The sequence below is a fragment of the Scyliorhinus torazame genome, chromosome 5 (genome assembly GCF_047496885.1).
Source record: "Scyliorhinus torazame isolate Kashiwa2021f chromosome 5, sScyTor2.1, whole genome shotgun sequence".
Lineage (NCBI taxonomy): Eukaryota > Metazoa > Chordata > Chondrichthyes > Carcharhiniformes > Scyliorhinidae > Scyliorhinus > Scyliorhinus torazame.
Genome location: NC_092711.1, coordinates 119,958,489 through 119,985,379, shown reverse-complemented (window position 1 = coordinate 119,985,379; position 26,891 = coordinate 119,958,489). Strand labels below are relative to the sequence as shown.

General features: G+C 44.8%; 2 non-coding genes and 1 gene segment (V, D, J or C); 2 read left to right on the top strand and 1 right to left on the bottom strand.

Moving 5' to 3' along the window:
• Positions 1–1,638: 1,638 nt before the first annotated feature.
• Positions 1,639–26,743, bottom strand: LOC140421751 (Ig heavy chain C region-like). The segment is given in 6 exon segments: positions 1,639–2,075; positions 3,678–3,986; positions 4,623–4,934; positions 5,147–5,446; positions 25,994–26,084; positions 26,454–26,743. Coding segments are annotated over 5 exon segments (1,332 nt in total).
• On the top strand, positions 23,148–23,237 carry trnap-ugg (transfer RNA proline (anticodon UGG)). The gene is given in 2 exon segments: positions 23,148–23,183; positions 23,202–23,237. It is a non-coding gene; the product is annotated as a tRNA-Pro (tRNA).
• Positions 23,264–23,335, top strand: trnae-uuc (transfer RNA glutamic acid (anticodon UUC)). Its single transcript has one exon. It is a non-coding gene; the product is annotated as a tRNA-Glu (tRNA).
• Positions 26,744–26,891: the final 148 nt, after the last annotated feature.

The following is a 26,891-nucleotide window of genomic DNA, read 5'->3' as shown; positions in this document are numbered from 1 at the left end:
GTGTGCGTGAGTGTATGTCTGTGGGTGTATGTACGTGTGCATGTATGTGTAGTGTTTGTGTCTGTTTATCTGTGTGTCTATGAATTTATATCAGCTCCCTGTATCTTTGTCAGTTCTGGGTATTGTTGCTGCCAATGTGGAATATGTTGGACTATGCATCTGTTTTGTGCAAGGTGACCTAATGCAAAAATACATTGAGGTGCTTCGGGAGAGAACCGTGGAAACCCAGGGAGAACCCAATCACCAGTTTGGATGATGGGGAATCATTCTTAATATACGGAAAAGAGGGAAAAAGAGTGCTTAAAAAGTTATGTTGCATAAATTGATATATTTTAAAAAATAACTTTAGAGTACCCAATTAATTTTCTTCCAATTAAGGGCAATTTAGCGTGGCCAATCCATCAAGACTGCACATCTTTGGGTTGTGGGAGTGAAACCCACACAGACACGGGCAGAATGTGCAAACTCCACATAGACAGTGACCCAGAGCCGGGATCGAACCTGGAACCTCAGCGCCGAGAACCTGGGACCTCAGCAACGATAAATTGATATCTTAAGAACATCTTAAACATGATAGTCTTTTAAAACCTTCAGCCAATAATCTGCAAGACGTCTTGCAATGTAGGTCCTTAGAGTAGAGATCCGTCCGCTCCCAAACTCCATGCTTGTGGAGTGTGAGGGTGGTGAGTTAGTTTTCTTCTTCTCTCTGGTCAGCTACTCAAATTTCCTTTGGGTTCCCCTGCTGAGGAGGTGGAGATACAGCGATGACCTTACTCCGTTTTTGGTGATCGGGAGCGTGGGGGCGAAATGGGTTAATCTTTCTTCGTAGGGGAGATGGGGTAAAATGGGTTCATAACTGCCCCACCCCCTCTTTTTGGGAAGTGTGGGTACAGTGGGTTACTAATGCTCTTCATCTCTTTTTGGTGCAAGTGGCGGTCCAGTGGGTTAAGCAATGTCTCTCCTCTCTTTGTTGTGGTAGTGGGGTACAGTGGGTTAACTATTTCACTTTCCAGTGGCCGCTACGGTGGCGTACGGGTTAGCACCGCTGCATCACGGCACCGTGGAACTGGGATCACTGTCCGTGTGGGGTTTGCACATTCTTCCCGTATCTGCGTGGGTATCACCCCAACAATTCGAAGATGTGCAGGGTAGGTGGATTGGCCACGCTAAATTGCCCCTTAATTGGAAGAAAAATGATTGGGAACTCTAAACAAAAAAAAAAACGATTTCGCTTTCCCCTCTCTTTGACTGGGGATTGTTGGTCCATGTTTCTGTGTGACCCTCAATTCAGTTCCCAGTGGGGGTGATGCAGCAACTTAAATCTGACATCAATTTTAAAGGGATGGACAATGGGAAAAGCAGGAACACCGAGATCTAAACGTTTGTTTGTCTGAAATGGGGAATGATCCGATTTCTCCTCAGCGGGAGGAAAGTCGAAGATGATATTTTGCTGAATTCTGTAATGACTGAGTTTAAATTTGACTCTAATACAGGGTGTATCTGCGAGTTCTGGCTTTACAACTCATGGGTCAGAGATCTGTAGAAATCCGGGTCTCATTAAACCAATCTAACATTAGCAAACCAGAAGCTCCATTAATTAAGCGGTTGTGTATTTAAATCACAATTGTCGGAAAAAAACCTTTATTATTATTTGTTGATGTTTGAAATGTAAGTGATAGATTCTCATTGACATGAATTAACGGTGTCCATCAGAGCGAGGGAAATGTTCACAAAACTGGGTTTACCGCTGGATTTATCAACCGTTCTGTTGATGATCTTCAAGGGGATGGCTTCATGTCCCACCACACAGGAGTAAGAAGCGCCGCTGGCCCACTCCTCCGCTGCAATGGATAACAGGCTGTACATGAAGAAGGAGCTATTGCCGTTCTCCGCCATCACCTCGGTGTTCTTGTAGTTCCCGGGATTCACCGGCTTGTCATTGACGGTCCACTTGACGAAGATCTCTCGGGGGGAGAAACCTCTCACTAAGCAGCTGAGGGAGGCGAATCTCTGAGCGGAGACGTCTTCAGCCGAGGGCAGGAGAACAGAGACGGACGGTTCCCGCGGGTTGGGATCTGCACAAAATGTAAAATAAATGTCAGTAAAATGGGGAATTCCGGAGACAATGGAACCGCGGGTTAGATGTGAGAGAAATGTGTTTTGTGTTGGATTTTAAACGTTTCAATTTCCCACTTTGGGATCTGTCCGGTTTCCCAGCTCAGAGCTGAAGTGGACACAATAATTTTTCCTGAAAATGTACGGCGTTGGGACTGGAAAGTTGCATAAAGTAAACATCAGGGAATCAGGCCATTCGGCCCAACTATCCTGTGCTGGTATAGAAGCTCCACACCTGGCTCACCTCTTTCCACCCCCCCCCCCCCCCCCCACCCAAGTCAGCACGGATTGATCAAGCGGAAAACATGCCTGACAAATTTATTACATTTTTTGAGGTGGTGAGGAGCAGGCAAGAGAAATGGGAACCGGTAGAGTTGATATGCATGAATTCCAAAACAGCGTTTGATAAGTGAATGTACTGTTGCCAAGTTTGCGGATGACACACAATTGGTAGGAAGGCAAGTGGTGAGGATAAGACAGATAATCTACAGAGGGATGTAGACAGGTTAAGTGACTTGGCAGATGGAATATAACGTAGGAAAATGTGAAACTCAACAGTTTCATAGGAGGAATAAAATAGTTCAATTTTATTTAGATGGAGAAAGACTGCAGAGAACTGCAGCACAGATAGATGTGGGGGGTCTCACACATAAATCACAAAGATCTAGCATCCAAGTTCTGAAGGTAATAGGGAAGTCAAATTGAATGTTGAACTTTATTTTAAAGGAAAGGAATATAAACATAGGAACGTTTTGCTAAAACTAACAGTACATGAGTTAGACCACACCTGATTTACTTTGCACAGTTTTGGTGCCCTGATCTAAGGAAGACATACTGGTTTTGAAAGCAGTTCAGAGAATCTTCATGATGTTGAGCCCGGGTATGGAGGGATTTTATTCTGAGGAGGGGTTGAGTAGATTGTGCCTGCACTCACTGGGGTTTAGAAGAATTCAGGGAACCGAATCAGACATAAAAGATCCTCAGAAGGTTTGACAGGGTAGATACTGAGTGGTTGCTTTCCTTGTGGCAGAGACTAGAATCAGACAGTACAATCTCAAAGTAAGGGGTCGTCCATTTAAGACAAACAAGAGGAGGAATTTCTTCTCTCAGAGGGTAGTGAATCTGAGGAAATGTTTAACGCCGATAGATATAGGAATTGGGTCATAAAGTATATTCAAAGCTGAGATGGACAGATTTCTAATGAGTAAATAAATTAAGGGATGTGGGGTTACCGCGAGAAAGTAGAATTGAGGATTATATCAGATCAGTCATGCTCTCACTGAAAGCCAGGCAGTCTCGATGGGCCCAATGGCCTCAGTCTGCTCTTACATTTTCTAGTCGATAGTCTTTCTCCATCAAAACCCAATATCACTGCCTTCAATTCATTGTTCATTCATCTGCATATCAATTTCCCCCATAAGGTCTCGAGGCCCAGAGTATTTAGTTAGTGGAATTACCAATCCGAATAGACCAGAAGTACACTGAATATTAAATATTCACCATTGTGCTGTCACTTGGAATGGACACAATGGCTCACTTATTGCTCCAATCGCTCCACTCACCTATTTTCTTACGCATGGAATTTCGTAAAGGAGTTGGCAGGTCCTGATGGCTTACCACACAGTCAAACACAGCCCCACTCAGCCAGGCTTGTGTCGAGATGTTTAATTTGCTGACCACGCTCTCAGTATCTGCCCCAGGCTGTTCGGCAATCTCTGATTTCAGCGGCTTCTTTGCTTCACTCCAGGACACGTTGACTCCATAAGGAGCATTCGAAATGACGCAGGTTAAGGTTACAGTCGCCTCCAGTAAGACCTGTTCTATTGGTGGTGGCAGTAATGTTACTGAGGCGTCAGTGCAAAGGGAAGGATCTGTGAATAGAAAAAATGGAAATCAATCCAAGTTTCATCTTCAAAATCAGGACAGCAGTATTCAGCTTTCACTCTCTAAATGCGAATAAATCAACTTAGAAATATCAGTCTCAAACGATCGCTCATAATCTTCTATACAATGAAAAACCAGTTTGGTCTGTGAAAACTATTCTCATTGTGAAATATGGTCAGGCATGATACCATTCTAACAAATCAGTATTGCAGCATTCCCAATACAAATATACCAGTCCTGATCTCAGGAATGCAATAAATGAACACTGATTTATAAATAGATTGGATGAACTTTCCAACACTTTCCCCCGGAGTTGATATCAGTAAAGGGTTCCAGACACCCACTGCCGCTCAAATATAATCAGCTGTCTCAGGATAAAGCTGGCATCAAGTCCACCTCACTCACTAAATTACTTCAAAGTAGAGGAAACAGTCTTTGCTGTTCTTATAACATCCTGATTGTTGAGCAATCCTAATTCAGTTCTTACATCAGAATGAAACACAAACAACATGGCAGTATATTAGAAGTTGTTCTGTGCTTTGTACTAACTTCAACAAATTCCTGATATTGATCAACGTCAGAGTGCAGGATGATTTATTGTTTCCTCTGTTTGTGTCTCTTACCAGACGCGGTGATGTGGCGACTTTGGGTGACCTCTCGATGAGTGACCTGGCAGGTATAGACCGCTTTGCTGAACCATTCCCGAGCGGAGACTGTCAGCTGACTGCTCACCGAGAAGTTCCCGTTCACTTCACAGGGGGGCGAGGTGACAATTCCTGAACCCATGGGTTGTCCATTCTTCAGCCACTTTACCGCGATTGACTTTGGACGGAAATCGATGATTGAACAGACCACGGTTGCAAATTTCTGTCTTGTGATTTTGTCACGGAAACTCACGGTGAGGAGAACATTTGGAGTGTTGACAGGTCGCGGGCCTTCAAGAAACACAAGTTAGACATTTCTTACAGAAGAAATTGAGAATAAATCAAACGACCTCATACTTAAAACGTTATTTTGCGGTCAATAGACACTAACCTGGAATTTCGCGGGATCAGACCGATGCAGATTAGTATTAGTGTGTTCTAACCAAGACCCTATACAAGGGAATCATAACTGTTCTATTTTTCGTAGCTTCCACAACACTTACATTTCATTCCAATGCTCTTGTCTGAGCCGCTGTGTCGAACCTCACAGCTGATGTTGCTGCATGCTCCCTCTGACTCGGTGATGGTTAACTGACTGCTCAGGGTGTAGGTTCCCTTCTTGTTCCTCACTGACGGGTATTTCTTAACTCCAGTGGTGATCAGCTGCCCATCTTTCTTCCAGGTAAGGCTGGTGATTTCTGGGGAGTAGTCCATCGCCAAACAGCCGAAGGTCACGGAGCCGTTGGTGTTGTGTTGCTGACAGGAGGAGACCAGGTTGTAGAGAGTGGGCGGAGACGGTGTCGCTGGGAAAGAATGGCCCATTCAACAAGTTAGACTCTGGTATTTGTGATTTTTCAGTAACCAAACATTTCGAAATTTGACCGGTAAAATTAAATTATCCTAAAATATTCTAATTAAATCCCACAGCCAAATTTAAGCTTCTATTAGTTCCATAATTTTGGAATCACCGCCTGTTTGTTCCCTCTTTAGAAACTCACATCCATTTTTCCGTCTATAATCAGTTCACAACAAATAAAATGCAATTTCACCTGAATGACGCACTATTCATTGGATTAATAGAGAAGAGTAGATAATTTACTGCATTATTTGTGCCTCAATTTGTGTGTGAAACAACAGCACTTAATGATAAATAAGGTTCTCTTGATTTATATCTTACAGTTTTACAAATTGCTTATGTTCAAACTGACTGATGCCACCTCCTCTCTTCTCCTCACTACCATTCATCTCACAGAGAATAGTGACTTGGCTTCAAAAATCCCTCGAATGAATATTTACGTAATCAACATAAAACCCCAAATTTGGATAGTGTTCAAGATATTCTGTAATCTGTAATCCTGGTTTCGTGTACTTTAATAGCAGGACTCGTCAATTGGGTCCCCTGAGCCTCCTGCGCAATTTATTAAGATCGTGACTGAGCTGATTGTAGTGTTATTTCCACATTCTGCCTTCTCCCGATAACCGGATCCCTGCGCTTTTCAGCTGCCACCAGTTTCGCCAAGACGTTTTGTAGTATCGTCTGAATCTATTCACTTTTCCTCCTTTCCTGCATTTGCCACTGGTCCTCTGCATTGCTCCCCAACTCTGCCATTTCTCCAGCTCTCTGCACTTTCCTCAGCGTCTCTGCACTTTCCTCAGGTGCTGTGCAATTGTCCTGCTTCTTTTCACTTTACATCGGCGCCTGGTACTTCCCTCTGTCCGGGTGGGGTGTGCGGATGAATGAGGGCGGGTGAGAAAGGCTTGTTGAATGAGGGTGAATGAGTGTTACTGAGTGAGGATGGATGTTAGAGGGTTGGTGAGTGAGAGTGAATGAGCGAGGGTGAGGGAATTAGATTTGGTGATTGAGTGAGTTGAGTTACTTGGCGGGTTACTGAGGTGAGTGAGAGTGAGTTACGAAGGGTGCGTGTAAGGGTAAGTGAGGAGGGATTGGAGAGTGGGTGAGTGAGTGAGTGGAGGTGAGGGTGGATATAGAGGGCAAGTGACTGATTGTAAGTGAGTGACTGCGGCTGTGTGAGTAAGGTTAGGTGAGTGTGAGTGAGGGTGGGAGAATGAATAAGGTGCATGGGAATGAGTCAGTGTGGGTGGACGAGTGAGATTGAGAGAGTGAGAGGTGATGATGGAGGGAGTTTGAGTGAATGAATGCAGCTGAATGTGTGAGGGCGACTCAATGAGCATGTGGGAGGGAGGGTCAGTGAGTGTGAGTGAATTTGTTTGGGCGAGTGAGGGTGGGTTAGTGAGGGTGGTTGACTAACGGTTGGTCAGTGAGGGTTAGTGAATGAGTGAGAGTGAGTCAATGAGCCTGGGTGAGTGAGCTTATAATAATAATAATCTTTATTAGTGTCACAAGTAGGCTGACATTAACACTGCAATGAGATTACTGTGAAAATCCCCCAGTCGCCACACTCCGGCATCTGTTTGGATACACAGAGGGAGAATTCAGAATGTCCAATTCACTTATCGGAGCACCCGGAGGAAACCCACGTAGACACGGGGAGAACGTGCAGACTCTGCATAGACAGTGACCCAAGCCGGGAATCGAACCTCGGACCCTGGCACTGTGAAGCAACAGTGCTAACCACTGTGCTACCGTGCTGCGTGAGTAGCACTGTGGTTAGTGTGAGACTGGTCAGCCTGGATGAGTTAAGGTGAGTTAGTGAGGGTGGGAGAGTGACGATGTGTTAGTTAGGTTAGATAACTGAGAGATAGAAGGTGACTGGGTGAGGTCAGTGGGAGAGAAATGGTGAGTGTAGGTGACTGGCTGAATCAGGCAGGGTGGTTCAGTGTGGGTTCGGAAGTGAGGGTTGCTGAGTGAGAATTAAGAGGTAAGGGTGGATGAGTGAGGTTGAGTGAGTGAGCGTGAGGGTGTGTGATTAGTGCTGGAGAATGAGGATCTGAGTGAGGGCGGATGAGTGAAAACGTGTGATTGTAGATGAGTGAGTATGTGTAGATGAGTGAGTGATGGCACGTAATGATGATTGAGTGAGTGTGTGTGTTAGTGAGGGTGTGATATGTGGAAGCGAGGGAGGTTGACTGAGTGAGGTTGTGTGACGGTGAGTATTTGATGGTTGATGAGTATGTGTGAGTGAATGAGGGTGAGTGAGTGAGGGTCTGTGAGTGTGGGTGAGTCAGGGTGTGTGAGTGAGGGTGAGTGATTTTTGATTAATTTACAGGTTATGAGCATCGCTGGTTAGGCCAGCATTTGTTGCCCATCCCTAGTTGCCCTTCAGAAGGTGGTGCTGAGTTACCTTCTTGAACGCTGCAGTCCCTGAGGTGTAGGTACAGCTACAGCGCTTTTAGGGAGGGACTTCCAGGATTTTGACCCAGCAATAGGAAAGGAACAACGATATATTTTCAAGTCAGAGTGGTGAGAGACTTGGAGGGGAACCTCCAGGTGCTGGGCTTCCCAGGTATCTGCAGCTCTTGTCCTTCTAGATGGTAGTGGTCGTGGGTTTGGAAGGTGCTGTCTAAGGAACCTTGGTGAGTTACTGCAGTGCATCTTGTAGATGGTACACACGGCTGCCACTGTTTGTCAGTGGTGGAGGGATTGAATATTTGTGGAACTGGAAGCAATCGAAGATGCTGCTTTGTCCTGGATGTGATCAAGCTGCTTGAGTGTTGTTGGAGCTGCATTAATCTGGGCAAGTGGAGAGTATTACATTATACTCCTGACTTGTGCCTTGTAGATGGCGGACAGGCTTTGGGGGGTCAGGAGGTGAGTTACCCACCGCAGGAGTTCTAGCTTTTGATCTGCTCTGGTAGTCACAGTATTAATGTGGCTTGTCTTGTTCAGTTTCTGATCAATGGTAACTCCCAGGATGTTGATTGTGGGGGCTGCACGTAGGTAATGACGTTGAATGTCAAGGAGCGATGGTTAGATCCTCTCTTGTAAGAGATGGCCACTGCCTGACACTTGTGTGGCGCGAATGTAACTTGTGACGTTGCAACCTACGCCTGGAAATTTTCCAAGTTTTACTGCGTTTGGACATGGACTGCTTCATTACCTGAGGAGACGTGAATGGTGCAGAACATTGTGCAGTCATCTGCGAACACCCCCACTTCTGACCTTACATTTGATGGGAGGTCATAGATGAAGAAGCTGGGGATGGTTTGGCCGAGGACACTACCCTGAGGAACTCCTGGAGTTGAGATGATTGACCTCCAACCACCGCAACCATCTTCCTTTGTGCAGGCCATGACTCCAACCAGCGCACAGTTTCCCCCCTGCTTCCCATTGACTCCAGTTTTTCTAGGGCTCCTTGATGCCATATTTGGTCAAATGCTGCCTTGATGTCAAGGCAGTCACTCTCAGCTCATCTCTGGCATTCAGCTCTTTGTCCATGTTTGAACCAAGGTTATAATGTGGTCAGGAGCTGAGTGACCCTGGCGGAGCCCAAACTGAGCATCCGCGAGCATTACTGAGTAAGTGCCATTGGATAGCATTCTCGATGGCTGCTTACATCAATTGGCTGATAATTGAGAGTAGTCTGATAGGGCGGTAGTTGATGGGTTGGATTTGTTCTGGTTCTTGTGTACAGGACACACCTGGGCAATTTTTCATATTGCCGGTAGATGCAGTGTTGTAGCTGTACTGGAACAGCTTGGGGTGCGGCAGGTTAGGTAATTTGGACGTTCTGAAATCTCCCTCCTAACAGGCACTGGAATGTGGTGATTCGAGGCTTTTCACAGTAACTTAATTGCAGTGTTAATGTAACCCTACTTGTGACAATAAGGATTATTATTATTCTAGAGCACAAGCCTTCAGTAGTGTTGCCGGAATATTGCCAGGGCCCATAGCCTTTGCAGTATCCAGTGCCTTCAGCCATTTCTTGTTATCACATGGACTGAATCGTATTGGCTGAAGACTGACATCTGTGATGTTGGGGACCTCCAGAAGATACGGAGATGGATCATCCATCAGCATTTCTGGCTCAAGGTCGTTGTGAATACTTCAGCCTGGTCTTTTGCACAGATGTGCTGAGCTCCTCCATAATTAAGGATGGGGAACCTCATCCTCCTGTGAGTTATTTAATTGACCACCACAATTCAGGGCTGCATGTGGCAGGACGGCAGAGCTTAAATCTGATGTGTTTGTTGTGGAATCACTTTGCTCTGTCTATTACTTGCTGCTTATGTTGTTTGGCACACAACTAGTCCCGTGTTGTAGCTTCAACATGTTTTCAGCTCATTGGTAGCTATACGTATACGTGGGTGAGCGAGGATTGGTGAGTGAGCGTGAGTGAGTGTGGGTAACTGAGGGTTTGTGAATGAGGGTATGTGAATGAGTGTGGCTAAATGAGGGTGAGTGAGTATGGTTCAATGAGAGTGAGTGAGCGTTAATGGGCGATGGTGAGTGAGTTGGAGTACGTGAGGGATGATGAGTGATTTAGGGTGAGTGAGTGAGGGCGCATGAATGAGGGTGAGTGAGGGTCAATGAGCGAGGATGGGTTAGTTAGTAAGGGTGGGAGAGAGTGAGTAAGGGTGGTGAATGAGGGCGTGAGGTTGGATGGATGAGTGAGAGCGGGTGAATGAGGGTGAGGATGGGTTAGTGAGTGAGCGTCATTGAGGGTGAGTGAAGTTGGATGAGTGAAGATGAGTGAATGATGATGAATGAGTAAGGATGAGTGAGGGTGCGTGAGCGAGGGTGGGTGAATGAAGGTGAGTGGAGATGGATGGATGGGTGAGGATGGTTGAGTGAGTGTGAAAGAGGGTGGGTAGGTGAGTGAGTGCCGGTGAGGGAGGTTGAGTGAGGGTGGGTGAATGAGGGTGACTGAGGATGGATGAGTGACGGTGGGTGAGAGAGGGAGGATGGATAAGTGAGGTTGGGGAGTGAGGGTGAGTGAAGGTGAGTGAGTGAGTTTAAGTGAGTGCGGCTGGGTCAGTGAGGCTCAGTGAGGGTGGGTGTGAGAGTGAGTGATTGGGTGTGAGTGAATGAGAATGGGTGAGTAAGGGTAGGTGATTGAGGGTTTGTGGTTGAGTGTGAGAGAGAGCGTCTGAGCCTGAGTGAGCAAGGTGGGTGAGAGAAGGTGGATGCTAGCGGTGAATGAGTGAGGGTAGGTGAGTGAAGGTGTGTGAGTGATAAGGGTGGGTGAGTGAGGGGTGAGTGAATAATCATTGCCAGGTAATCCATGCTCATGATTCTCAGATTGATTTTCTGCTCAGACTCAGCTTTCTGTTGCCTGCTGCCCACAGCCGAGCTGGGGGCTCCTCCATTCGGCTCCACCACCCCCACCTCCTCCTCTTCCTCTCCATCGATCCTGTCCTGATTCTCCACATTGATCAGCTTTCAGTCACACCGGCTGTGTACAGTCAGACAGCAGTGTAGATCACTGGACAGCTGCATTAATACTTTCAGTAACACCGGCTGTGTACAGTCAGACAGCAGTGTAGATCACTGGGCAGCTGCATTAATACTTTCAGTAACACCGGCTGTGTACAGTCAGACAGCAGTGTAGATCACTGGGCAGCTGCTTTAATACTTTCAGTAACACCGGCTGTGTACAGTCAGACAGCAGTGTAGATCACTGGGCAGCTGCTTTAATACTTTCAGTAACACCGGCTGTGTAAAGTCAGACAGCAGTGTAGATCACTGGGCAGCTGCTTTAATACTTTCAGTAACACCGGCTGTGTACAGCCAGACAGCAGTGTAGATCACTGGGCAGCTGCTTTAATACTTTCAGTAACACCGGCTGTGTACAGTCAGACAGCAGTGTAGATCACCGGGCAGCTGCTTTAATACTTTCAGTAACACGGGCTGTGTAAAGTCAGACAGCAGTGTAGATCACTGGACAGCTGCTTTAATACTTTCAGTAACACTGGCTGTGTACAGTCAGACAGCAGTGTAGATCACTGGGCAGCTGCTTTAATACATTCAGTAACACCGGCTGTGTAAAGTCAGACAGCAGTGTAGATCACTGGGCAGCTGCTTTAATACTTTCAGTAACACCGGCTGTGTACAGTCAGACAGCAGTGTAGATCACTGGGCAGCTGCTTTAATACTTTCAGTAACACCAGCTGTGTACAGTCAGACAGCAGCGTAGATCACTGGACAGCTGCTTTAATACTTTCAGTAACATGGGCTGTGTACAGTCAGACAGCAGTGTAGATCACTGGGCAGCTGCTTTAATACTTTCAGTAACACCGGCTGTGTACAGTCAGACAGCAGTGTAGATCACTGGGCAGCTGCTTTAATACTTTCAGTAACACCGGCTGTGTACAGTCAGACAGCTGTGTAGATCACTGGGCAGCTGCTTTAATACTTTCAGTAACACCGGCTGTGTAAAGTCAGACAGCAGTGTAGCTCACTGGACAGCTGCTTTAATACTTTCAGTAACACCGGCTGTGTACAGTCAGACAGCAGTGTAGATCACTGGGCAGCTGCTTTAATACTTTCAGTAACACCGGCTGTGTAAAGTCAGACAGCAGTGTAGATCACTGGGCAGCTGCTTTAATACTTTCAGTAACACCGGCTGTGTACAGTCAGACAGCAGTGTAGATCACTGGGCAGCTGCTTTAATACTTTCAGTAACACCGGCTGTGTAAAGTCAGACAGCAGTGTAGCTCACTGGACAGCTGCTTTAATACTTTCAGTAACACCGGCTGTGTACAGTCAGACAGCAGTGTAGATCACTGGGCAGCTGCTTTATACTTTCAGTAACACCGGCTGTGTAAAGTCAGACAGCAGTGTAGATCACTGGGCAGCTGCTTTAATACTTTCAGTAACACCGGCTGTGTACAGTCAGACAGCAGTGTAGATCACTGGGCAGCTGCTTTAATACTTTCAGTAACACCAGCTGTGTACAGTCAGACAGCAGTGTAGATCACTGGACAGCTGCTTTAATACTTTCAGTAACACCGCCTGTGTACATTCAGACAGCAGTGTAGATCACTGGGCTGCTGCTTTAATACTTTCAGTAACACCGGCTGTGTACAGTCAGACAGCAGTGTAGATCACTGGGCAGCTGCTTTAATACTTTCAGTAACACCGGCGGTGTACAGTCAGACAGCAGTGTAGATCACTTGGCAGCTGCTTTAATACTTTCAGTAACACCGGCTGTGTACAGTCCGACAGCAGTGTAGATCACTGGGCAGCTGCTTTAATACTTTCAGTAACACTGGCTGTGTACAGTCAGACAGCAGTGTAGATCACTGGGCAGCTGCTATAATACTTTCAGTAACACCGGCTGTGTACAGTCCGACAGCAGTGTAGATCACTGGGCAGCTGCTTTAATACATTCAGTAACATGGGCTGTGTACAGTCAGACAGCAGTGTGGATCACTGGGCAGCTGCTTTAATACTTTCAGTAACACCGGCTGTGTACAGTCAGACAGCAGTGTAGATCACTGGACAGCTGCTTTAATACTTTCAGTAACACCGGCTGTGTAAAGTCAGACAGCAGTGTAGATCACTGGACAGCTGCTATCATCCTTTCAGTAACACCGGCTGAGTAAAGTCAGACAGCAGTGTAGATCACTGGACAGCTGCTTTAATACATTCAGTAACACCGGCTGTGTACAGTCAGACAGCAGTGTAGATACAGCTGCTTTAATACTTTCAGTAACACCGGCTGTGTAAAGTCAGACAGCAGTGTAGATCACTGGACAGCTGCTTTCACCCTTTCAGTAACACCGGCTGTGTAAAGTCAGACAGCAGTGTAGATCACTGGACAGCTGCTTTAATACATTCAGTAACACGGGTTGTGTACAGTCAGACAGCAGTGTCGATACAGCTGCTTTAATACTTTCAGTAACACCGGCTGTGTACAGTCAGACAGCAGTGTAGATCACTGGGCAGCTGCTATAATACTTTCAGTAACACCGGCTGTGTACAGTCCGACAGCAGTGTAGATCACTGGGCAGCTGCTTTAATACATTCAGTAACATGGGCTGTGTACAGTCAGACAGCAGTGTAGATCACTGGGCAGCTGCTTTAATACTTTCAGTAACACCGGCTGTGTACAGTCAGACAGCAGTGTAGATCACTGGACAGCTGCTTTCATCCTTTCAGTAACACCGGCGGTGTAAAGTCAGACAGCAGTGTAGATCACTGGGCAGCTGCTTTAATACTTTCAGTAACACCGGCTGTGTACAGTCAGACAGCAGTGTAGATCACTGAGCAGCTGCTTTAATACTTTCAGTAACACCGGCTGTGTACAGTCAGGCAGCAGTGTAGATCACTGGGCAGCTGCTTTAATACTTTCAGTAACACTGGCTGTGTCAAGTCAGACAGCAGTATAGATCACTGGGCAGCTGCTTTAATACTTTCAGTAACACTGGCTGTGTACAGTCAGACAGCAGTGTAGATCACTGGGCAGCTGCTTTAATACTTTCAGTAACACTGGCTGTGTCAAGTCAGACAGCAGTATAGATCACTGGGCAGCTGCTTTAATACTTTCAGTAACACTGGCTGTGTACAGTCAGACAGCAGTATAGATCACTGGGCAGCTGCTTTAATACTTTCAGTAACACCGGCTGTGTACAGTCAGACAGCAGTGTAGATCAGTGGGCAGCTGCTTTAATACTTTCAGTAACACTGGCTGTGTATAGTCAGACAGCAGTGTAGATCACTGGGCAGCTGCTTTAATACTTTCAGTAACACCGGCTGTGTACAGCCAGACAGCAGTGTAGATCAGTGGGCAGCTGCTTTAATACTTTCAGTAACACCGGCTGTGTAAAGTCAGACAGCAGTGTGGATCACTGGGCAGCTGCTTTAATACATTCAGTAACATGGGCTGTGTACAGTCAGACAGCAGTGTGGATCACTGGGCAGCTGCTTTAATACATTCAGTAACACCGGCTGTGTACAGTCAGACAGCAGTGTAGATCACTGGACAGCTGCTTTAATACTTTCAGTAACACCGGCTGTGTACAGTCAGACAGCAGTGTAGATCACTGGACAGCTGCTTTCATCCTTTCAGTAACACCGGCTGTGTAAAGTCAGACAGCAGTGTAGATCACTGGACAGCTGCTTTAATACATTCAGTAACACCGGCTGCGTACAGTCAGACAGCAGTGTAGATACAGCTGCTTTAATACTTTCAGTAACACCGGCTGTGTACAGTCAGACAGCAGTGGAGATCACTGGGCAGCTGCTTTAATCCTTTCAGTAACACCGGCTGTGTAGTCAGACAGCAGTGTAGATAACTGGACAGCTGCTTTAATACATTCAGTAACACCGGCTGTGTACAGTCAGACAGCAGTGTAGATCACTGGGCAGCTGCTTTCATACTTTCAGTAACACCGGCTGTGTACAGTCAGACAGCAGTGTAGATCACTGGGCAGCTGCTTTAATACTTTCAGTAACACCGGCTGTGTACAGTCAGACAGCAGTGTAGATCACTGGGCAGCTGCTTTCATACTTTCAGTAACACCGGCTGTGTACAGTCAGACAGCAGTGTAGATCACTGGGCAGCTGCTTTAATACTTTCTGTAACACCGGCTGTGTACAGTCAGACAGCAGTGTAGATCACTGGACAGCTGCTTTAATACTTTCAGTAACACCGGCTGTGTACAGTCAGACAGCAGTGTAGCTCACTGGGCAGCTGCTTTAATACTTTCAGTAACACTGGCTGTGTTCAGTCAGACAGCAGTGTAGCTCACTGGGCAGCTGCTTTAATACTTTCAGTAACTCCGGCTGTGTAGTCAGACAGCAGTATAGATCACTGGGCAGCTGCTTTAATACTTTCAGTAACACCAGCTGTGTAAAGTCAGGCAGCAGTGTAGATCACTGGACAGCTGCTTTAATACTTTCAGTAACACCGGCTGTGTAATGTCAGACAGCAGTGTAGATCACTGGACAGCTGCTTTAATACTTTCAGTAACACCGGCTGTGTAAAGTCAGACAGCAGTGTAGATCACTGGACAGCTGCTTTAATACTTTCAGTAACACCGGCTGTGTAATGTCAGACAGCAGTGTAGATCACTGGACAGCTGCTTTAATACTTTCAGTAACACTGGCTGTGTACAGTCAGACAGCAGTGTAGATCACTGGGCAGCTGCTTTAATACTTTCAGTAACACCGGCTGTGTACAGTCAGACAGCAGTGTAGATCACTGGGCAGCTGCTTTAATACTTTCAGTAACACCGGCTGTATACAGTCAGACAGCAGTGTAGATCACTGGACAGCTGCTTTAATACTTTCAGTAACACGGGCTGTGTAAAGTCAGACAGCAGTGTAGATCACTGGACAGCTGCTTTAATACTTTCATTAACACCGGCTGTGTTCAGTCAGGCAGCAGTGTAGATCACTGGGCAGCTGCTTTAATACTTTCAGTAACACCGGCTGTGTAAAATCAGACAGCAGTGTAGATCACTGGGCAGCTGCTTTAATACTTTCAGTAACACCGGCTGTGTACAGTCAGACAGCAGTGTAGATCACTGGACAGCTGCTTTAACACTGTGAGTAACACTGGCTGTGTAAAGTCAGACAGCAGTGTAGATCACTGGACAGCTGCTTTAATACTTTTATTAACACCGGCTGTGTAAAGTCAGACAGCAGTGTAGATCACTGGACAGCTGCTTTAATACTTTCAGTAGCACCGGCTGTGTAAAGTCAGACAGCAGTGTAGATCACTGGGCAGCTGCTTTAATACTTTCAGTAACTCCGGCTGTGTAGTCAGACAGCAGTATAGATCACTGGGCAGCTGCTTTAATGCTTTCAGTAACACCGGCTGTGTAAAGTCAGACAGCAGTGTAGATCACTGGGCAGCTGCTTTAATACTTTCAGTAACTCCGGCTGTGTAGTCAGACAGCAGTATAGATCACTGGGCAGCTGCTTTAATGCTTTCAGTAACACCGGCTGTTTACAGTCAGACAGCAGTGTGATCACTGGGCAGCTGCTTTAATACTTTCAGTAACACCGGCTGTGTAAAGTCGGACAGCAGTGTGATCACTGGGCAGCTGCTTTAATACTTTCAGTAACACCGGCTGTGTACAGTCGGACAGCAGTGTAGATCACTGGACAGCTGCTTTAATACTTTCAGTAACACCGGCTGTGTAAAGTCAGACAGCAGTGTAGATCACTGGGCAGCTGCTTTAATACTTTCAGTAACTCCGGCTGTGTAGTCAGACAGCAGTATAGATCACTGGGCAGCTGCTTTAATGCTTTCAGTAACACCGGCTGTTTACAGTCAGACAGCAGTGTGATCACTGGGCAGCTGCTTTAATACTTTCAGTAACACCGGCTGTGTAAAGTCGGACAGCAGTGTAGATCACTGGGCAGCTGCTTTAATACTTTCAGTAACACCGGCTGTGTAAATTCAGACAGCAGTGTAGATCACTGGACAGCTGCTTTAATACTTTCAGTAACACCGTCTGTATAAAGTCAGACAGCAGTGTAGATCACTGGGCAGCTGCTTTAATACTTTCAGTAACACCAGCTGTGTAAAGTCAGGCAGCAGTGTAGATCACTGGGCAGCTGCTTTAATACTTTCAGTAACACCAGCTGTGTAAAGTCAGGCAGCAGTTAGATCACTGGGCAGCTGCTTTAATACTTTCAGTAACACCGGCTGTGTACAGTCAGACAGCAGTGTAGAACATAGAACATAGAACAATACAGCGCAGTACAGGCCCTTCGGCCCACAATGTTGCACCGAAACAAAAGCCATCTAACCTACACTATGCCATTATCATCCATATGTTTATCCAATAAACTTTTAAATGCCCTCAATGTTGGCGAGTTCACTACTGTAGCAGGTAGGGCATTCCACGGCCTCACTACTCTTTGTGTAAAGAACCTACCTCTGACCTCTGTCCTATATCTATTACCCCTCAGTTTAAAGTTATGTCCCCTCGTGCCAGCCATATCCATCCGCGGGAGAAGGCTCTCACTGTCCACCCTATCCAACCCCCTGATCATTTTGTATGCCTCTATTAAGTCTCCTCTTAACCTTCTTCTCTCCAACGAAAACAACCTCAAGTCCATCAGCCTTTCCTCATAAGATTTTCCCTCCATACCAGGCAACATCCTGGTAAATCTCCTCTGCACCCGCTCCAAAGCCTCCACGTCCCAGTAGATCACTGGGCAGCTGCTTTACTACTTTCAGTAACACCGGCTGTGAGTTTTCGCTGCAGGATTCCCAGCCTCTGACCTGTTCTTGTAGCTACATTATTTATATCGCTAGTTGGGGCAGAATGGTGGCACGGTGCTTAGCAGTGCTTCCTCCAAGCGCCAGAGATCCGTGTTCAGTTTTGACCTTGGGTTACTGTCTGTGTGGAGTTTGTACTTTCTCCCCTGTCTTTGTGGGTTCCCTCCGGGTACTCTGGTCTCCTCCCACATTCCAAAGAAATGAAGGTTAGGTGGATTGGCCTTACTAAATTGCCCCTCAGTGTCAAAGGATGTGCAGGTTAGGTTGTGGGGTTACAGGGGATAGGGCTGGATGGCTGGGAAAATGGACATGGGTGGCGTGCTCTTACAAAGAGTTGGTGCAGATTCGATAGGTCGAATGGCCTTCTTTGCACTGTAGGGATTCTATGATTCTAGTTAGTATCTGGTCAATGATAACCACCATCATTTTGATAGTGAGGGATTCACGATGGTAATGGCATTTAATGGCAAGGGGCGATGGTTAGATTAATTCTTGCTGGAGGCCACCATTCCCTGGTACTTGTGTAGTGTGAATGTTACTTTCCACTTGTCAGGCCACGCCTGGATATTGTCCAGGTCTTGTTGCATTTTACACGGACTGCTTCTGTATCTGCACAGTCCTGAGTGGTGCTGAACATTGTGCCGGCATCAGTGAACATCCCCACTTCTGACCTTATGATGGAAGGAAGGTCATTGATGAAGCATCTGAAGATTGTGGGGTCCAGGACACTTCCTGGTGAAACTCCTGCAGCGATGTCCTGGAAGAGAGATGATTTAGTACCAACAACCCTAGGTATGTGTCCAGGCAGGGGAGAGTGTTCTCCATGACTTCCATTGACTCGTTTTGCTTCGGATCCTGGATTCTGCACTCCTTCAAATGCCTTAATTACAAATGTAGTCACTCTCACCTGCGTGTGAGAGGGAGAGTCTATGTGTGTCTGTGAGAGAGAGGTGAGAACGCATGAGAGTGTGTGTGACAGAGTTTCTGTGAGTGTGTGAGAGTGCATGTGTGAGAGAGGGTGTGTGGGAAAACGAATGTACTAATGAGAGAGTGCGTCTGCATGACAGAGTGAATCATAGAATCTACACTGCAGAAGAGGTCTTTCGGCCCATTGAGTCTGCACCGGCCCTTGGAAAGAGCACCCTAATTAAGCCCACACCTCCATCCTATCCCCGTAATCCAGTGAAGCAACAGTGCGAACCACTATGCTACCCTGCTGCCCACTAGTGTGCGTGAGAGAGAGAACGAGAGAGAGAAAAAGGCAGAGACGCTGTGTGCATGTGAAAGTATATGAATTAAAGTGTGTGGGAAAGAGAATGTTTGTGAGTGTGCATGAGAGAGAGAGGGACGGGCAGAGGCAGAGCGTGTGAGGGAATGCGCCTGTAAGGGTGACTTGGAGTTTGTATATGTTAGAAGGAGCATGTGCTTGACAGTGTGCGTGAACGGATAGATGTATATTTGAGAGTGTTTACGTGTGAGAGCATATGTGTAAGAGAGATATAGTATCTGCGTGTGCGGGAGAGAGTGTGCGTGTGTGTGACAGTGTGCGTCCATGTCTTTGAAGTGCGCGTGAAATAGAGAGTGTTTGAGAGAGAACTTTGAGAGAGAGCACGTGTGGCAATGTGTGTTATATAGAGTGCGTGTGTGTAACAGTGTGTGTGAGAGAGAGACAAATAGTCTGTGTGGGTATGTGAGCGAGAGTGTGTGTGCGAGAGCAAGTTTGTGCGTGTGTGTGTCTGTAAGAGAGAATCAAAGTGTGTTTGTGTGAGAGAGAAAGTGTGTGTGTTTTAAGAGCGACCTTTTATGTGAGTGCGTGTGAGAGACAGTGGGTGTGTGAGTGTGTTTGTGTGTATGACAGAGTGGCTAGGAGTGAGAGAACGTGTGGGAGAATGTATGTGAGACAGACTGTGTATGTGTGACTGAGTATGTGACAGAGCGGCAGTGTGTTTGTGAGAGAGACTGCTTGTGTCGGAGAAAGAATGTGTGCGCGAAATTGTGAATGTGTGCACGATAGATGTGAAAGATTTGTGTGTAAGTGTGTGTGCGAGAGAGTGCTTTTGTGTGAGAGAGAGCCATTGTTTGTATGTGTGCGTGAGAGAGAACGTGCGAGAGCGTGTACCTGTGTGATAGTGTGTTTAAGATTCTGTTTGTGTGTGGATGGGTGTGAGAGAGTATGAGAGAAAGCGAGAGTGTGTGATGTATGTAAGTGTATGTCTGGCCCACTCCCAGTCTCAATATTCTCAGGACCCTTCATCCTCAAACGCTATGTATACTCTCACCCACTCTCACGGTGGGGTGAGTCAGTGAGCACAATACGCTCCGCGGGCCATGGGTTGGACAAATATTTAAATCTTTCACAAAAATGTAGTTCACTGACTTTGTGCTCTGTGTTGTGACCGAGTCGGACAATTGGATCTCAATCCTGCTTATTACTGACTGGTAATTAAAAAACATTTTTTTAACATTATAATATTTTCAGACATTATAGTTTATTCTGATTGGTATTTGGAGCGGGAGCTCGTCATTGTCCATTTAAGTTGTTAAAATAACTTGCAGCCTCCTCTTAGATCAGAGCAGACGCTGCTCTCTGGAGCGTTACTCTCACTTTCTGTTACTGTTTATTCTAAAATTGTGCTGAAGTTCAGGTCACTCACATTCAATGATTTCTGACACTCAAAATGTTTCAACACAATTATTTCATTCAAATTGATGCATTTTGTAAAAACATTGTTAAATCAATTATTGTGCGTCATTTCCCCGAACAGTAGAACAACGTATTTCCATATGTCTGGCTCAGGAACTCTCAGCCAGTTAGTTTGATGCTGATTCGGTTTGCTTGACCTCTGTGGAGAAAATACTCTCAGGCCAGGCACAGTACAGGTTAGGATGTAGAGTAAGCTCCCACTCCTCCACGCAAATCTCCTGTCTCCTGCTGCAGGGGCGGAGATACACCATAGGTTTGATGTAGAACAAAACACCATTTATACGTTCCATTAATTATGCTCAGGAGAGGGTTCAATTTGGATATAAATGCTGTAGCTACAAGACCCAACTGTGGTTGGGGATCCCGTGACAATTGCACCCCTATCGTCCAAAGACATTTCACCATCCACAAGTCAGATCTGACTAAATCATTTCCACTTGTCTCAATGAATGAAACTGGATTAAAAAAACTCAAGATATTCGGTACTGTCCAGGACGAACGGACCTGCCAAACCTGTCCCCATTCACATTCTAAATATCCACTCCCTCCACCAAAAGCAAACAGTGGCCCAAACATCTCGCCCAACTCCTTCGAAAACACGATCCAAACCCGCGACCTCTACCGTCCACTACCTGCAAGTTCCTTCCTCGCCACACACCATCCTGACTTGAAACAATATTGCCATTCCTTAACTACTGCTGGTCAAAATCATGGACCCCACCCCCCTCCCCCTACCAGCACGGTGGGCACTACACAAGGATTGCAGCAATTGAAGGCTGCTTGAAATCAACACTTTCTCAAGAGGCAATACGCACAGTCAGCATATTTTCGCTTTTCCAGTGACTCTCACATCGCATGACAGGATTAAAAATAAGATACAGACGATTTTCCCCCCTCTCCATTGCCCCATTCAATAGGACAAGGACTGTTAAAGCATGGAATAAAATTGAGTAACTCTTCCTCTGCATTGCCTAGTCGAACATTCCCAAGACAGATATATGGCTGATGAAATTCAACGTGGGCAAGTGCGAGGTCTTGCACTTTGGAAAAAAGAATAGAGGCGTGGACTATTTTCTAAACGGTGACAAAATTCATAATGCTGAAGTGCAAAGGGACTTGGGAGTCCTAGTCCAGGATTCTATAAAGGTAAACTTGCAGGTTGAGTCCGTAATTAAGAAAGCAAATGCAATGTTGTCATTCATCTCAAGAGGCTTGGAATATAAAAGCAGGGATGTACTTCTGAAGCTTTATAAAGCATTAGTTAGGCCCCATTTAGAATACTGTGAGCAATTTTGGGCCCCACGCCTCAGGAAGGACATACTGGCACTGGAGCGGGTCCAGCGGAGATTCACACGGATGATCCCAGGAATGGTAGGCCTAACATACGATGAACGTCTGAGGATCCTGGGATTATATTCATTGGAGTTTAGGAGGTTGAGGGGAGATCTAATAGAAACTTACAAGATAATGAATGGCTTAGATAGGGTGGATGTAGGGAAGTTGTTTCCATTAGCAGGGGAGACTAGGACCCGGGGGCACAGCCTTAGAATAAAAGGGAGTCACTTTAGAACAGAGATGAGGAGAAATTTCTTCAGCCAGAGAGTGGTGGGTCTGTGGAATTCATTGCCACAGAGGGCGGTGGAGGCCGGGACGTTGAGTCTCTTTAAGACAGAAGTTGATAAATTCTTGATTTCTCGAGGAATTAAGGGCTATGGAGAGAGAGCGGGTAAATGGAGTTGAAATCAGCCATGATTGAATGGTGGAGTGGACTCGATGGGCCGAATGGCCTTACTTCCGCTCCTATGTCTTATGGTCTTATATCATTGGTTAAAAATCAACCAAATCTCCTTCTGCATTCTGTGTCACATTCCTTCTCTCTTTGCCTCTGACAATATGGGCTAGGGATTTCATTGCTGAGGTGTCGAGTGAAAATCCAAGTCAAACTTTCACATTCCACAGTTAAAAATAAATTAGTAAAATTTCACTCCCTGAAAGAAAAGAGAACGAATCGTTCAATCTGTGAGATTCTAGTTGATCAATGGTTCATGTGCAGCAAGAGCAATTCAGGAACCCCTTTGTAATTAAATTGATATTCATTTCAAAAATCATTTCGACTTTCAACTATTTCTCTTCCCTATCCGGTGGCTTGAAAACTGGGCATCAAATATAAAAGATTGAGGGTAGTTTAATGTGCGTAACATAGATTCCATGACATGGTAAGAATTAAACAAGCCACGAAACATTCACATTGAAAACAGAATACCTGAGTTGATATTATTTATTTAAATATAAGCAACATAAAAATCAAGGCGAAATACCTTATCGAGCTGCTTTCAGCCTAGTAAAGAATTGTAGTTTTCTCTAAATAAATTTTTGATATGATTACATTTTCTCTAAATCCTTGAATATTTTGACCGCTCATCTGTAGGTCATTAATGTTGAAATAGTTAGCATTTGTATTGCATCGTATGTTCTCATTAATAGTCAGTTAGTTTTCTTATGAGCAGATTTGCACTCTATAATAATTATAATTAAAAATATTGTTTAATAATCCAAAACTTTTTTATGCCCGGAACCTTTTGAAATAATCCAGGTTTAATTAAATTTTAAACAATGTTAAACAATAACCTTTAAATTACTGGATGGAAACATTGATCCATATATATTACTTTTACACAAATCTAATGGTAATGTGCCCGGGGCTCGTTGGTCTAGGGGTATGATTCTCGCTTTGGGTGTCTCGGTTTTGAAACTTGCGGGAGGTCCCGGGTTCAAATCCCGGATGAGCCCTTTGATAAGGTTTTCTGTTGTCAGTTTACCTGGTGGTCTAGTGGTTAGGATTCGGCGCTTTCACCGCCGCGTCCCGGGTTCGATTCCCGGTCAGGGAATGATGAATTATTGTTGTCCACCAAAACCTTCAATGAAGCTGAATCGCAGTTTCACAGAAAAGAGCTCTGCCAGAATCAGTTCAGTGACATTTGTTGCTTTACATCAGAGATGAAAAAGTATACATGCAGCAGGTCGAGAACAAATACAGAGGCAGGAATAAACGGACAGTGATTGGCTGCAAAGTGAGAGAGATTATGAAGCAAGGGGAAATTTGGGTGGTATTGGGCCAGATTTTATGGGCAGCACGGTAGCATTGTGGATAGCACAATTGCTTCACAGCTCCAGGGTCCCAGGTTCAATTCCGGCTTGGGTCACTGTCTGTGCGGAGTCTGCACATCCTCCCCGTGTGTGCGTGGGTTTCCTCCGGGTGCTCCGGTTTCCTCCCACAGTCCAAAGATGTGCAGGTTAGGTGGTTTGGCTATGATAAATTGCCCTTAGTGTTGGGTGGGGTTGCTGGGTTATGGGGATAGGGTGGAGGTGTTGACCTTGGGTAGGGTGCTCTTTCCAAGAGCCGGTGCAGATTCGATGGGCCAAATGGCCTCCTTCTGCACTGTAAATTCTATGATCTAATCACATTTTAATATTTTATTTACTTTCACTTCAATTGCCCTCTTTTAATCTAAAAACACGGTAAATATACACGTTTCCGAACACATTGGTAAATCGTAAATTTCACCCATTCTCAGAGAGTAAATCACAAAATAAATTCATGAGTGCAACATTGTAAACATTTTCACCTGGGCTGACATCGCACTAAATGTCGATGGGGTACAACATCATCTGTTTGTTAAAGGAAGACTCTTGAGATTTTGTGCTGTCCTAGCTCGAAACTATATATAAATAAATAAAGGCGCTGGCAGTTTGTGATCAATAAACGTGCTTCCGAGATTTAATAACTCAGACATTCCCTGTAACTTAATTACTAAAAGTATTGCTTAATTAAAGGAGATCCTAATTAATCAGCGTAAAACACATGTAAACAGTTCATTCAAATCACCTGTGACACTGAAACTTAAAGAGCAAACAGAGTCGAGATTTTATACTTCAATTTAATATTTAATAAGCAATAAGCATGAGGCTCAGATATAACCTGTTCTTCTATTCTGCCATGTGTAATTCCTATAATTCCATCCTGTGTACAGCACAGCTCTGCTAGACAGGATGTTATTATTTCTTGCAAAGCTAATATTCATCTTTTGTAATTACATTAATCACTTTGAATTTCAAGCTTTTACTTGTCAGTCTGTAGCCCTGTGCAGTCTGAACATTCCTATAATTCAAATAATATCATATTAACAATTCCTTCACTATAAGCGACGTCCACCTCTCATAAAACTGGTTAAGATTCGGTTAATGACAATTATCTCACTATCCAACTACAAATGGATGTGAAGAATCATGTTGTTGCGGCTGCACAGAAATAATACAATAACCGGATACATATATTGCCAAACTGAAATGCAGAACTGCCATTTAAGTGAATGCAAAAGCAATCAGGGGAAAAACAATCAATTCAATAGATCTTGTGAACCCGAGCACTGCTGTAATCAGTATGTTGTTGTTGAAACACTTTCAGGAATAATCACAAAATATTTCCAGGCTTGAAACTTCTCCGGTCATGTTAACTGTGCGCAGAGCACAGCAGAATTTTCAAGGCGACTGATGATTAATGATATTAATATTAGAATATTTGGTTCGTGTGGAGTTAGAATTGTTTGAATTATATAACTTTTCGTCTAAAATTTGCAATATTACTTTGTTAATATGGCAACGAATTACGTTATGTTTAGGGTTGCAAGCCATGATTTAGTTGAATCTATGAGCATCAGCTAAAATAGAAACATTGAACTAACAGACGTTTATGTTATTCTTTTCTGCCTACAATCCTGCTTTAAGCAGTTTCAAACGCGTAGACTGTTTGTATTCAACCAGAAAAGGTGTAACCACTCAGTGTCACCGAATTTAAACAATGCAGAACCAAGGCAGAATAACAAAGCTATTTCTCAAATTTTAACAATTCAAGATCACCCAGACACAAAATCTCCCAGCAGAAAAACACAAAATCACATCACTGAGGAACTGAACCATATTTCATGAAAAAGGAGCTCAATTCTACAATCAGCAGAATCAAACGTAATGTTGCATGAAAATCTCAATTTAGAACGCACCAAATCCACTTATCACCAAGTGAATGAATAGTTAAAGTTAACAGAAATATGGAATTATCGTAACAGCATTATGCGTAAGTGGAACAGGTTCAATAAATTAACAGAGAAACTAGCATAATTCGTTACTGTAGACTTCAAACCCTTGGCAGTAGATGATAAAACCTGTAGCCAGTATATGCCATCCAGAATAAATATCGTAAAAAACGCCAAACGGTTAAACAGACGGAAGTATTTAAAGTAACCCGGCCACACAGTATCCTCGGCAAATAAACATCAAATCACAACAACCAGAGACTGAATCCCTCAGCAGTGTCTTTTTGTCAAGTGACAGCAGAATTCTACAACCCTTTTCCGAAGAATCACAGGAAATATTTCAAAAGAAAATTTCAATACAGAATCCACCAAACTCGTATTTCTGTTAAAATATAAAAAAATATATAAAACAAGGACTCAGAGAAAACAGTTAAAAAATAATTGAATGGTTCTTACCTGCAATCACCGTCATCATGGTGCCTTGTCCCCAGTAATCGATAGAGTCACGGTGTCACATTTCCTGGATTGTGTCAAACAGTAACCATCTCTGCACAAAATCGACAGAAGTCCACCATTGTTATAAATATTCACAAACCAGCGGAGAAATAACATCAAAGAATTTTCATGAGATTATAATTGCACTTGTGGATGCCGTTCGTACTTCATTAATGACCCGCATGTTGTATATTTCAGTGTAACGCATGAAAATATTATTGAATCACCATGTGATGGGTGAATAATTTTCAGATTTTCTTAATTTTTGTTATTTGAGCAGTGCTGGACATATATAATACTGTACTTCAAATAAAGATTGATAGTTAAAGTGAACACTGATTCAATTTCAGTCAATTAGTGCTGAGAGGTTTTTGCATTGACTGCAACTGCTGTGCTACCCACGACTGCTGTAGTATATTACACAGTAATAGATGGCGGTGTCTTCAACCTTCAGGTTCCTCGTGGCCAAAGCGAAGATATTGTTTGAAATGTCTTTCGATGCTGTAAATCGACTCTGCATCCCTGAGGCGTAATACTTTTCAGATGAATCGTAGTAGCTCACCAACCACTCCATCCCATGTCCAGGAATGTTTCTGATCCAGCTCATCCAGGCGTAGTCTAGAGTGAATCCCCTGGTTCTACAGGTCAGGCTTAAGGAGCCACCGGGACGCCCGGTCTCTGCCTCTGGCTGAATCAACACAATCTGCGACTGGACACCTGTAAAAATATATCAAAAAGCCAGAGGATTAATGCTGGTGAAATGATTGGTGACTCTGGAACATTCCAGAGGGAGACTAACACTGAGACAGTAACAGTGAGAGACTTGGACAATAAAAACTACTCACGGGATAAGAAAGTC